This window comes from Equus caballus, chromosome 4 (genome assembly GCF_041296265.1).
Source record: "Equus caballus isolate H_3958 breed thoroughbred chromosome 4, TB-T2T, whole genome shotgun sequence".
Classification (NCBI taxonomy): domain Eukaryota; kingdom Metazoa; phylum Chordata; class Mammalia; order Perissodactyla; family Equidae; genus Equus; species Equus caballus.
In genome coordinates this window covers 36,244,980-36,258,337 of record NC_091687.1, presented here as the reverse complement: position 1 = coordinate 36,258,337, position 13,358 = coordinate 36,244,980, and the positions used below count along the sequence as shown (strand labels likewise).

Here is a 13,358-nt window from a genome sequence, read left to right as displayed (position 1 = left end):
AAAATTGGTGCATCTCGAGCCAGCCCTGATGGCCTAGTGGTTAAAGTTTGGCACGTTCTACCTTAGGGTCCTGGGTTCAGTGTCCAGGCGCAGAACCGCATCATTTTTCGGTAGCCATGCTGTAGCGGTGGCTCATATAGAAGAACTGAAAGGACTTATAACTAGAACATACAACGATATACTGGGGCTTTGGGGAGGGGAAAAGAAAAAAAGAGACAGAGAGGAAGGTTGGCAACAGATGTTAGCTCAGAATGACTCTTTCCCAGCAAAAAAAAAAAGGAAGTAACATTAAAAAAAAAAAAGAAAATTGATACCTCTTTACCCCATGCAGAAACAGTTTTTCATCACTTAGTATATGATGAGGTCTAGGCACAAAACATATATGTAACACATATAACACCTTTATGAACTACTAATTAAAGCAGAGGACAATTTTATATATGAATATATGCCTCACAAGTAAAAACAGAATTATACTTGTAAGGGACCTTAGGATCTAGATTCCTCCTTTGTCCAAGAGCTCTGCCCATCCTAGAACATTCATCCAACAGTCATCCAACTGTTGCTTGAATACAGTGATTGGAAATTCATTATTTTATCAGGCAGCTTGGTTAATTGCTGGACAGTGTAGTTTATGTGGAATTTGAGAAGAGTACTTACACATTTTTATTAGACGGGAAAAAATGGCAGTTCCTTGGTCAATCTTTTACAGCTTTATAAAGCATTTCAAACATATTTAAATGGCAGAAAACAGACTGTTTGGACTGTGAGAAAGTTGACTCAGATGTAAATGCCAGTCTGTTGAATGCATAGGGGTGAGATGAAATGAACAACAGGCATTTTTCACATGAATGAATGCATAGATGGATTGTAGGAAGAGACTAAATGTAAGATAATTTCCTATGCATTAAAGAAAGCCTTAAAAGCAGAAGGAGGCACTTAGACTTGTGTATTATGAAACTCACAGGATGTGTATGGTTGAACAGAGAAAACAGTTTTGGTAGCAATAGTAAGCCTGATAATGGAAAGAAGTTGGTATTAGACAGTTGTAGTAAATTAGGTGGGAGCTGACAGATGTCTAGATTGAGCAGTGTAAATAACAGAGAAAGGGACAAAGCATAGCATTATTTATCTTGATTAAGAAGTTTTCTTTCCATAATCTATTTTTCAATTGAGATATAATCAATGTATAACATTTTATTAGCTTTAGGTATATACATATACATATATCAACATAATGATTTGATATATGTATATTGCAAAATGGTTACCACAATAAGTTTAGTTAACATCATCTCACATAAAGTTTTTTTTCTTGTGATGACAACTTTTAAGATCTCTCTTAGCAACTTACAGATATGCATTAGATTTCATAGTATATTTTTGTCTGAATTTCCCTTGTATACCATGGAGTTTTCTTCTGGTCAAATAGAGAAGATGTACACCCTTGTTCACTTTTCAAAACAGGTTTTCCTCTTTTGTCTTCCTTCTCCATTCCCTCAGAAAACCTAAAAGAATTTATTTCTGTGTGCATTTGCTTACTACAAATCTGAAAATATAAAATCCGCTAATTTACTCAATTCCTTTTCACCACTGTGAGTTTAGAGCCTAGTGCTATGTCATCAAGCAAATCAAATTATGTATGTTTCATCTTAAAAGATGAAGACAAGGTGGGGCTGGCCCCATGGCCGAGTGGTTAAGTTCGCGCGCTCTGCTGCAGGCGGCCCAGTGTTTCGTCAGTTCGAATCCTGGGCGCGGACATGGCACTGCTCATCAAACCACGCTGAGGCGGCGTCCCACATGCCACAACTAGAAGGACCCACAACTAAGAATATGCAACTATGTACCTGGGGGCTTTGGGGAGAAAAAGGAAAAAAATAAAATCTTTTAAAAAAAAAAAAAAGATGAAGACAAGGTTATATCTCCTCATAATTTTCTAGTCCACTCATTATACTTTCAGTTTGTTCATCTGTAAAAATAATACAGTTGTGTGAAGTAATTGTTAACTGTTGGAATCTTCTTTGTTAGGAAAATGCTTTGTATATAGTAATGGACTTATGGATCATCTATGTGTCTGTGAAGAGGAAGGTAACAGAGCATGGTATAAGAAGCCAGGACGTTTCCAGGGAACATTGGTAAGGGCATTATATCACAACGTGTTTTCAATTTTTATATTTAATCTTATGTATGAAAGATTTTCCAATTGCAGGAGAGTAAAAAGTCCATCCTGTAGTTAGCACATGTAGCTACAGTTGAAAGGTAGATATTGAAGCAGGAAAAGGGAAGTGCTTCTTTGTGGTTTTTTTTTTCTTTTTTAAAGATTTTATTTTTTCCTTTTTCTCCCCAAAGCCCCCTGGTACACAGTTGTATATTCTTTGTTGTGGGTCCTTCTAGTTGTGGCATGTGGGACGCCGCCTCAGCGTGGTTTGATGAGCAGTGTCATGTCCGCGCCCAGGATTCGAACCAACGAAACACTGGGCCGCCTGCAGCGGAGCGCGCGAACTTAACCGCTCGGCCATGGGGCCAGCCCCAGTGCTTCTTTGTTTTTAACTCTTCATTTTCTTTTCATTCATGGTTTTTTATGTAGAAAGAAAAAAATGAGTAAATTTTTTTAAATTAAACTTTATTTTGAGATAATTGTAGATCATATGCAGTTTTAAGAAAGATATACAGGAGCTGGCTTGGTGGCGCAGCAGTTAAGTTTGCACGTTCTGCTTCTTGGCGGCCCAGGGTTCACTGGTTTGGATCCCAGGTGCGGACATGGCACCGCTTGGCAAAAGCCATGCTGTGGTCGGTGTCCCACGTATAAAGTAGAGGAAGATGGGCGTGGATGTTAGCTCAGGGCCAGTCTTCCTCAGCAAAAAGAGGAGCATTGGCAATAGTTAGCTCAGGGCTAATCTTCCTCAAAAAAAGAAGGAAAGAAAGAAAAATATACAGATGGGTCTCATGTACCCTTTTTCCACTTTCTCCCAGTGGTAACATCTTATAAGACAAGTACAATGTCACAACTAGGATATTGACATTGATGCAGTTAAGATACAGAACAGTTCTATCGCCTCAAGGATCCTTCCTGTTTCCCTTTTATAGCCACACCTATTTCTCTCACCATTCCTTAACTCCTGGCAACCACCAATCTGTTCTCCATTTATATAATTTTGTCATTTCAAGCATGTTATATAAATGGATCATAACATTTTGGGATTGGCACTTTTCACTTGGGATAATTATCTGAGATTCATCCAAATTCTTGCAAGTATCAATAGTTTGTTCCTTTTTATTGCTCAGTAGTATTCCATGGTATGGATGTACCACAGTTTGTTTTGTGGGTTGTTTCCAATTTTTGGCTGTTCTAAATAAAGCTGCTACATACATTCATTCACAGGTTTTTATGTGAAAGTGAGTATAACAAAAAACTACTCGCTGTTTTTCTCTCTGAACACTTCTGAGCCAGACGTGTGTTTTTTCCCCCACACCAAGCTATTCTCCAGTTATCTGTGGACACCAACTGGGTATCCTACAATTTAACTCAGTTCTGACACCATCTACCTGCAGTTAGTGTCAGATCCCACAGATTAAGGGCTCAGTACCACAAGACTGCTCCCACTTCAGACACCAGTCACAAGTCCAGGTTGTCACCTGTGTTTCTGACTGACTGGCTATAAATTGGAGGTTCCCAGAACCCCCTCTTTGGGTTTGATGATTTGCTACAATGGCTTACAGAACTCAGGAAAACAGTTTGCTTACTTGATTGCCAGTTTATTCTGAAAGGATACAGCCAGATAGAACAGATGCATAGGGCAAGTCTTTGGGGAAGGGGTGTGGAGCCTCCATGCCCTCTCCAGATGTGCTACCCTCCCAGCACCTCTCTGTTCCCCAACCTAGAAGCTTCCAAACTCCATACTTTGGGAATTTTTATGGAGGATTTATTATGTAGGCATGATTGATTAAGTCATTGGCGTTCAGTGATTAATTCAACCTTCAGTCCCTCTCTGAGGTTGGAGAGTGGGATTGGGCAGGGGGGTAGGGCTGAAAGTTATAACCCTCTACTCACTTGGTTGATTTCCCTGGCAGTCAGCCCCCATCTTGTGGTTACCTAGGGGCTTTCCAAAATCACCTCATTAACATAAACTCAGGTGTGATTGAAAAGGGCTTGTTATGAATAACAAAGGACACTCCTTTTACCTTTATCCTCTGGAGCTATTTCAGGATTGAGGACAAAAAAACTATTATAACAAAAGGTGCTTCCATTATTCTGTATCACTTAGGAAGTTATAAGAGTTTTAGGAGCTGTGTGCTAGGAACCATGGATGAAGACCAATATGTACATTTCTTAATATAAATCACAGTATCACTGTTAGTCATCATTTCTCTGAGATAAGTGCTCAGGACTGCAGTTGCTGGGTCATATGGTAGTTGCATGTTTAGGGTTTAAGAAACTGCCGACCTGTTTTTTAGACTGGCAGTACTATTTTGCATTCTCAGCAGCAATGTATGTCTGATCTAATTTGTCCACATCCTCACTAGCACTTGGTGTTGTCACTATTTTTATTTTAGTGTTTATGATAGGTGTGCAGTGGTATCTCATTATGATTTTAATTTGCTTTTCCCTAGTGGCTAATGATGTTGAACATCTTTTCATGTGCTTATTAGCCATCAGTATATCCTCTTCATTGAAATGGCTCTTCATGTCTTTTGCCCATTTTCTAGTTGAACTGTTTATACTTGAGTTTTGAGAGCTCTTTATATAATCTAGATACTAGTCCTCTGTTGAATGTGTGGTTTCAAATATTTTTTCCCACTCTCCAACTTGTCTTTTCATCCACTGAAATAAAGTCTTTCATAGAGTAAACGTTTTTAATTTTGATGAAGTCCAATTTATCAATTTTTTTTCTGTATAGATCATGCTTTTGGTGTCAAGTCTAGGAACTCTCTATTTACCTTAGACCTGAAATTTTCTCCTATTTTTTTTTCCTAAACGTTTTGTAGCTTTACATTTTACATTAAAGTCCTCAGTCTGTTTTGAGTCGTTGTTTTTGCCTCTGGATATCCAGTTGCACAAAAGGCTGTCTTTCCTCCATTAAGCTCCTGTGTCAAAAATCAGTTAGGCATAATGTGTGGATTTCTGGATTCTTTGTTCTGGCCAATTTATCTATTTGTCTATTACCTGTATCAGTACCCCAGTCTTAATTACTATAGCTATAGAATAAGTCCTGAAATCAGGTAGACCAATTCCTCCCACTTTATTCTTATTTTTCTTTTTCAAAGTTGTTTTAGCTATTCCTAAAGTTCCTTTGTCTTTCCATATAAATTTTAGAATGGTCTTGTTTATATCTACAAAAAATCCTGCTGAGATTTTTTTTATAGGAATTGTGTTAAACCTATATATTTATTTGGGGGAGAAATGACATCTTTACTGTGTTCAATCTTCCAATCCGTTTTCAACCTGCCTATATCATTATAATTGGAGTTTCTTGTAGACAGCATATAATTGTCATGTTTTTTAAAGCACTGTCAATTTTCATCTTTTTTTCTCTTTTTTTTGGTGAGAAAGATTGGTCCTGAGCTAACATCAGTTGCCCATCTTCCTCTTTTTGCTTGAGGAAAATTGTTGCTCAGCTAATGTCTGTGCCAGTCTTCCTCTGTTTTGTACATGGGATGCCACCACAGCATGGCTTGATGAGTGGTGTGTGTGTCTGTGCCCGGGATCCAAACCCACAAACCCCAGGCTGCTGCAGCAGAGTGTGCAAACTTAACCACTATGCCATCAGGCTGGCCCACTTAATTTTCTTCTTTTAATTGATGTATTTAGACTGTTTATATTTAATGAAATTACAGCTATGTTAGAGCTTAAGCCTATCATTTCATTTTTTGTTTGCCCTGTTTTATTTTTCCTGCCTTCTTATGTATTACTTGAACATTTTTTAGAATTGTGTTTTGATCTGTAAGGTTTTTGTGTTTATAGTCTTTGCTGAGGCTTTCTAATTTTTCATTTGTTTCAGACATGTTTGTAAATGATCATTCAATGACTTTCATGTTGACTTTTAAAATCTTTGTCAGATAATTCTAATATCTGTTATCTCAGTGTTGGTGTCTGTTTATTGTCTCTTTTTGTTCAGTTTGACATCTTCCTGGTTCTTAGAATGACAAAAGATTTTTTATTGAAACCAGGAAATTTTGAGTATTATGTTATGATACTTTGGATCTCATTTAAACATTCTATTTTGATTGGCTTTTTGATACTGTTAACTCAGAGGAAGAAGGGTGCCACCTGTTACTACTGGATAGAGCTGTCCAGGTTCCTTGCTCAGTCTCCCTTGACACACAGTGTAGGGGAGGATCTCTTTACTGTTAGACAGGTGCTATGGTCTGAGTGTTTGTGCCCTACCCCCTTCAAATTCATGGTTGAAATCCTAATGCCTGATGTGATGATCTTAGTAGATGGGGCCTTTGGGAAGTGATTAGGTTGTGAGGGCAGAGATCTCATGAGTGAGATTAACACCCTTATGAAAGAGACTCCAGAGAGCTCTCTTGCCCCTTCCACTATGTGAGGATACAATGAGAAGTCTGCAACCCAGAAGAGAGCCCTCACCTGACCTTGCTGGCACCCTGATTTTGGACTTCCAGCCTCTGGAACTGTGAGAAATAAATTTCTGTTGTTTATAAGCTACCCAGTCTGTGGTATTTTGTTATATCAGCCCAAACAAACAAGAGGGATGGGAGTTCTGGCTCCCCTTGTGGTTTCTGCTGACACTGGTAGGATGATCTCATTACTGTAGGGTGGTGGTGAAAGTCCTGACTCTCCACTACTCCTCCTCTGGCACTACCATTAAAACCATTAGGGGCTGGCCTGGTAGTACAGTGGTTAAGTTCACATGTTCTGCTTTGGCAGCCTGGAGTTTGCCGGTTTGGATCCCAGGTGTGGACCTATGCACTGCTTGTCAAGCCATGCTGTGGCAGGTGTCCCACATAAAGTAGAGGAAGATGGGAGTGGGCATAGCTGTTAGCTCAGGGCCAGTCTTCCTCAGCAAAAAGAGGAGGATTGGTGGCAGATGTTAGCTCAGGGCTAATCTTCCTCAAAAAAAGAACCCTTAGCATATTCATCATAATTATTTTAAATTCCCAGTGTGATAATTTCAAAATCTCTGCCATATCTGAGTCTGGTTCTGGTGCTTGCTTTGTCTCTTCAGATTGTGTTTTTTGCCTTTTAGCATGCTTTGTAATTTTTTTTTGTTGAGAACCAGACATGATGTGTTGGGTAAAACAAACTGAGGTAGATAGATTTTTAATGTGAGATTTTATGTTTGTCTGGTTAGAAGTTACGCTTCGCTTACTGCTTGTTGTTGCTCTGTTGTCAGAGACTAAAATTTCCTCTAGTGTCCCAGTTCGTCTTGCCTGTTGTCTTTGGGTTTTCCTAGAGACTCCTCGAATAGAGTCTGAGGCTTCAGTTCTTTTAGCTGTCATCCTCTCTTGTTTTACAGGAGCCCTGTTGATGTGGTGGTAAGATGTGGAAGAAGGGAAACATTCTGTAGTCTTTTTTAATGAGCATGAGTTGGATATTTCCCTTACCCCAAGCTGGTTAGGTTTTGGTAAAACCCCAGTGGTTTAGGCTCTGGTAAAATAGTTTCCCTTGAGTATAGGCTTTGTTAAGGAGAACAGAGGTTTTGGATTTATTTCCAAGTGGTTACTTTGCCCCTTCCCCTGATTGAAACAAGAGGGGATTTTTCTTTGATCTTCACAGTGAAAATTTGGTAGGGCTGATGGAGCTAAAAATCATGAAAGTGTGAGGGGGCCCTCCTACAAAAGGCACCTCAGGGTCTTTTCTTTTTTTATTGTGATCATAATAGTTTACAACATTGTGAGATTTCACTTGTACATTATTACTTGTCCGTCACCACATAAGTGCTCCCCTTCACCCCCTGTGCCCACCCCCTGCAGCCCCCTTCCCCTGGCAACCACTGAACTGTTTTCTTTGTCCATGTGTTTGTTTATCTTCACATATGAGTGAAATTATCTGGTGTTTGTCTTTCTCTGGCTCGCTTATTTTGCTTAATGTCATATTCTCAAGATCCATCCATGTTGTTGCAAAAGGGGTGATTTTGTCTTTTTTTATGGCTGAGTAGCATTCCATTGTATATATACCACATTTTCTTTATCCAGTCATCAGGTGATGAACACTTGGGTTGCTTCCGTGTCTTGGATGTTGTGAATAATGCTGCAATGAACATAGGGGTGCATAAGTCACTTTGAATTGTTGATTTCAATTTCTTTGAATAGATACCCACTAGTGGGATAGTTGGGTCATATGGTATTCCTATTTTTAGTTTTTTGAGAAATCTCCATAATCTTTTCCATAGTGGCTGCTCCTCTTTGCATTCCCACCAGCAGTAGGCACCTCAGTTTTTGATTACTTCTTAAGTTAGTCTGCACTGAGCTTCCAGCAGTTTGTCAGTTACAGTTTAAAGTGTTCCTGTTGATACTAGTTTCAAATGCAGGCTTCTATTCTGGTAGGCTGTGAGACTCTGATTTCGACTGTCTCTTCAATTTTCAGGGTAGAGGTTTGCCCTGTGATCTCAATTGTCTGATGAATCTAAGAAGAGTTGTTGATTTTTCAGTTTGTTCAGCTTTTTTCTTGTTGTGAGGATGGGAGTGATGACTTCAATCTCTTCACATGTAGGACCAGAAAGCAGAATTCTTCTTTGGGTTTATTTTGGTCTTTCTCTTCTACTTTCTTGGGTGGAAACGTGGGTTATTGATTTTAAGTGCCTCCTTTTCTCAACTAAGCATTTAAAACTATAAATTTCCTTCAGAGCACTAAATTAGCTGTATCCCACAAATTTTGAAGTTGTGTTTTCATTATCAATCAGTTGAAATATCTAATTTCCCTTGTAATTTCCTTTTTTGCTTTGGGTTATTTAGAAGTATAATATTTAATTTCCCAATAATTGGATTTTTTCTAGATATATTATTGTTCCTGATTCCTAATTCAATTACATTGTAGTCAGAGGACATATTCTGTATGTTTTTACATTGTTGAAATTTACTGAGTCTTGTTGAATGGCCCGACATATGATCTATCTTGGTGAATATTTTATATGCACTTTAAAACCTGTGTTCTGTAATTGTTGGGTATAGTGTTCTATAGACCATAGGTCAGGGTGACTTGTTTCATTTAGATTTTCTAAATTCTTACTGACCTTTTGTTTTAAATGTTCTATCATTCACTGAGAGAAGATGTAAAAATCTTCAATAATGATTGAGTGTGTGTCTGTTTGCCCTTTTAGTCGTGTCAAGTTTGCTTCCTGGGTTTTGAAGCCCTGTTATTAGGGACATACACATTTACACTTGATATGTTTTTCTGATATATTTTTATTATAGTGGAATGTCTGTCTTTATCACTGGTAATATTCATTATCTTGAAGTCTTTTATCTGATAGTAATATAGCTACTCCAGCTTTCTGTTTATGTGGTATATCTTTTTCCGTTCTTTTACTCAGAGACAACATGTAGTTAGGCCTTGTTTTTTCACCTTCTCTAACAATTGCTGACTTTTTTTTTAAGATTGGCACCTGAGCTAACATCTGTTGCCAATCTTTTTTTGTCTTTTCCTTCTTTTTCTCCCTGAAGGCCCCCAGTACATAGTTGTATATTCTAGGTGTAGGTACTTCTGGTTGTGCTATGTGAGATGCCACCTCAGCATGGCCTGATGAGCGGTGCCATGTCTGCACCCAGGATCCTAACCAGTGAAACTCTGAGCTGCTAAGTGGAGCACACGAACTAACCACTTGGCCACAGGGTAGCCCCCAATTGCTGACATTTAAGTGGAATATTTGGTCCTTACCTTTAATGTAATTTTTAATATGGTTAGGTGTTAGTCTGCCTTCTTGGTATTTCTTTTCTACTTGCTCCCTCTTTTTGTTTTTTGGGTTTTTCCTCCTTTCCTGCCTTCTTTTGGATTAGTTGAATTGTAATAATGTTGTATTGATTCCTCTATTCCCATTTCTAGGGAGACAGTTCTCCAAAGGCATTTCACATTTCTGTACATCTTGTAAGCAAGGTACTGACTGCCCTTTGTTTCTGACCATCTTTTCAAGGATGTTTGTACAGTGAATAACCTTGGAAGATACAATGTTTCCCTCTAGAGAAAGGGGAAGGTATCCTTACTACCCCTTATAAAGGATTTGGGTTCCCTAAGCTCAGATTTCCTCTCCTGTAATGCTATCCACTGTGTGTTCAGGTGTCAGCTAGCCTTCTTCACATTGCCTTGTTGAAATTGGGGCTCAGGGAATTGGCACAAAAATGTGATATTCTGTCCACTGCTATTGCTGTAAGTAATAAACTGTCCTTCATCAGATATTCTTGTCTTCTGTCAGCTCTCATGAGACTGAGGCAGACTGACTTGTTAACTTGCAAGTAGGCAAAATCTGAAACCCTACCCAGTTCTTGACACCATTCACTCCCCCATCTCCCGTTGTGCTATTGCTTCACGTATACTACATATTTGTACATTATAAATTCCACAATTCAGTGTTATAATTTTTGATTTAAATAGTCTTATGTCTTTTAAAGTAGTTAAAAGGAGAAAGGGGGAAAATATGTTTTATATGTACCCACATATTTACCATTTCTCCTGTATTTGCTTCATTTTTGAAGATCATAGTTACTATTTGGCATCATGGCCCTTCATTCTGAAAACTTTTTTCAGCATTTCTTTATTGCAGGTATTTTGGCAATGTATTCTAATTTTTTGTTTATCTGAGATGTCTACTGAGTGTTCTTGAAGCATATTTTGGCCACGTATAGAATTTTGGCTTAATTTTTTTCAGCATCTTAAATATGTCATTACGTTGTCTTTTGGCCTCCCGTGTGTCTGATGAGAAGTTAACCTTCATTTGTATCATTCTTTCTCTAAATATATTTTGTAATTTTTCTTTCCTTTTTTTGTTTTCATTGTTTTTATTCTATTTGGGATTTTTTGAGATTTGGGGCTAAGTTGGTATCTTTCACTAATTTGGGAAGGTTTTTTGCCATCATTTCATCAGGTAATTTCCTGTCCCATTCAGTTTCCTTTCCTCTTTGACTCCAAGTAAACCTATGTTATACCATTTGATATTTCCCCTCAGGTCTCTGAGCCTCTGTTCATTTTTCTTGATTCTTTTTCTCTCCCTTCTTCAGATTGAATAATGTCTATCTTCAAGTTCAGTGACTCTTTCTCTGCTGTCTCCATTCTGCTGTTAAGCCCACTTAGTGAATTCTTCATTTCAGGTATAGAATTTTCATTTGGCTGTTTTTTATAGTAACTGTTTTCTTGCTGAAATTCCAAATTTGTTTTTTCATTATTCATATATCATCTTTTAAGCTCTTGAGCATATTTGTAATAGCTGCTTTAGAGTTCTTGTCTGCTAATAGCATCATCTAAATCATCTCAGTGTTGGTTTCTGTTGACTACTTTTTCTTTGAGTGTGACCTCATTTTCTTGTTTTTATGTCTAGTGAATCTAGGTTGGATAGTGTACATTATGCATGATACATTATAAAGACTCGGGATCTTTTATATTCTTCTGAAGAGTCAGTTTTGTTCTAGAAGGCAGTTAATTTTGGATAGATTCAAACTCCAAACTCAGGCTCTCCTCTGGTGGGCTGCAGCTGAAATTTCCACTCAGCCTTCAGCTGCTGCTTTTTTTTTTTTTGGCCAGGACCCTGATGTCTTCCCCTGGGATTGCATAATTTAGTGGAGTCTTGTGGGTGATTTTGTTTGCAAATCTTAGACTTTATGCCCTTTGTCCAAAATTTCTTCCCTTTCTGATAATTCTGCTAGCCTGAACTCTGTGTTTGCCATTTCAAGCAAGTAGATGTGCTGTTCTTTGCCACTGCCACAGGCAGAAAGCTGGAAACTTGCAAAGCTTACTCATTGGAGTTTGTCTTTTAACAGCAGACCTTGCTCTAGTTTCTGCCTGCTTTTGATTCCTCTCCAGAGATTTCAAATACTGGGTTTAAATAATATTCCCTCAGATTTCATAATTGGTCAGGAAAGTTAATCTAACCAATTCTCTGCCATTATTCCACTGCCTTTTTATAATAATCTTTGAAAAACTTGGTTTCTAAGTCATAAGTAGAACAGTCCAAAACTGTGTAATACAGATTTTATTCTGTAAGCAGAAAGTATCATCCAAAAATGCTTTACTTGTGTTTGAAAGTTGAGGAAAATTCCTTTTTTTAAAAAAAAGAATGAACATATATAAGTCTGAGAAGCTCAGATGTTAGAAATAAATGCTTGAAAGAATCCAATGATTGATTATCACTATAAATTTTTTGTATATCATGTTCCAGTATATATTTTGACAACTTTTTTCTATTATTTTAGGATGCCTTTTTGAAAATCATTCGAAATGAGGGTGTTAAATCCCTGTGGAGTGGCCTTCCCCCTACCTTGTAAGTTGAAATTTAATATTTTTCTTACTAAAAGATGGTGGTTGTTTTGTTTTGCCTTATAATCAGCATGGTTGGACAAAATTTTTAATATTAGAACTTTTTCTTTTTCTAAAGCATTGTTTTGTGAGTTTCACGACGACTCACACATTTCATGATTTGCTGGAAGGACTCACAGACCTGAAGAATGTTATACTCATGTCTGTGGTCTGTTAAAGCAAAAAGATACAAAGCGGAATCAGTAAGGGAAAAAGACACAACAGAAGTTGACTAGGCATAGGCTTCACGAGAGTCCTCCCTCATGGCATCACATAAGACATGCTTATTCTTCCAGCCTTAACCTACAGTGGCATGTGCAAAGTGTTTCTGCTTTAGAACACACTTCAATTTCAGACTCTAGGGCTTTTATCGGTGTTTGATGACGTAGGCACATTCTGTCTTCATGACCAGTAGTGATTACCAAAACTCAAAACCCCCAAAAGGAAAGCAGATATTTACCAAAAAATCACGTCATTTGTACAAATAAACCTAGACAAGTTGGTTTAGTGCTCCAGACATGCAGAAAACCTTACTATAGGGAATATTCTAAGGGCTAAACTCCTTGGAGTTGGCCAGAGGTCAAGCGTGTAAATAGGCCCTCCTAAAGACAGAGAAGATTTGAGCAACCAGCCCTGCTGTGTTAAGATTTTGGTGCACAAGCATTATGGTTTTTTTTCTGTTTAGAAGTTAAGAATTTGGTGTTCATTTGACTTTTCATTTATTTTACTAAAATAATTAGAGATACTGTTTTACGTATATTTTCCCTTTACTGGATACATTTAATTTTCTACTACCTAGCAGTTATATGAATTAATATGGTAAACTGGTAAGGCTGAATCTAAAAATCTCAACAAATACCTTTCCTTTCTCTGCCTTGTTTCTTTCTAATTTGTC

At 37.8% G+C, this 13,358-nt stretch overlaps 1 protein-coding gene across 25 annotated transcripts in view; it reads left to right on the top strand.

Moving 5' to 3' along the window:
• Positions 1–13,358, top strand: part of SLC25A40 (solute carrier family 25 member 40) — a 130,474-nt gene that overhangs the window by 26,846 nt on the left and 90,270 nt on the right. For all 25 annotated transcript variants that reach the window (XR_011438138.1, XR_011438139.1, XR_011438140.1 and 22 more), the window contains 2 exons: positions 2,029–2,135; positions 12,361–12,428. Coding sequence is in view for 9 of the 25 variants with exons in the window: in XM_001489300.6 (XP_001489350.1) it covers positions 2,029–2,135; positions 12,361–12,428 (175 nt within the window). In the remaining 16 variants the exon portion in view is untranslated. The remainder of the gene's footprint in view (positions 1–2,028; positions 2,136–12,360; positions 12,429–13,358) is intronic.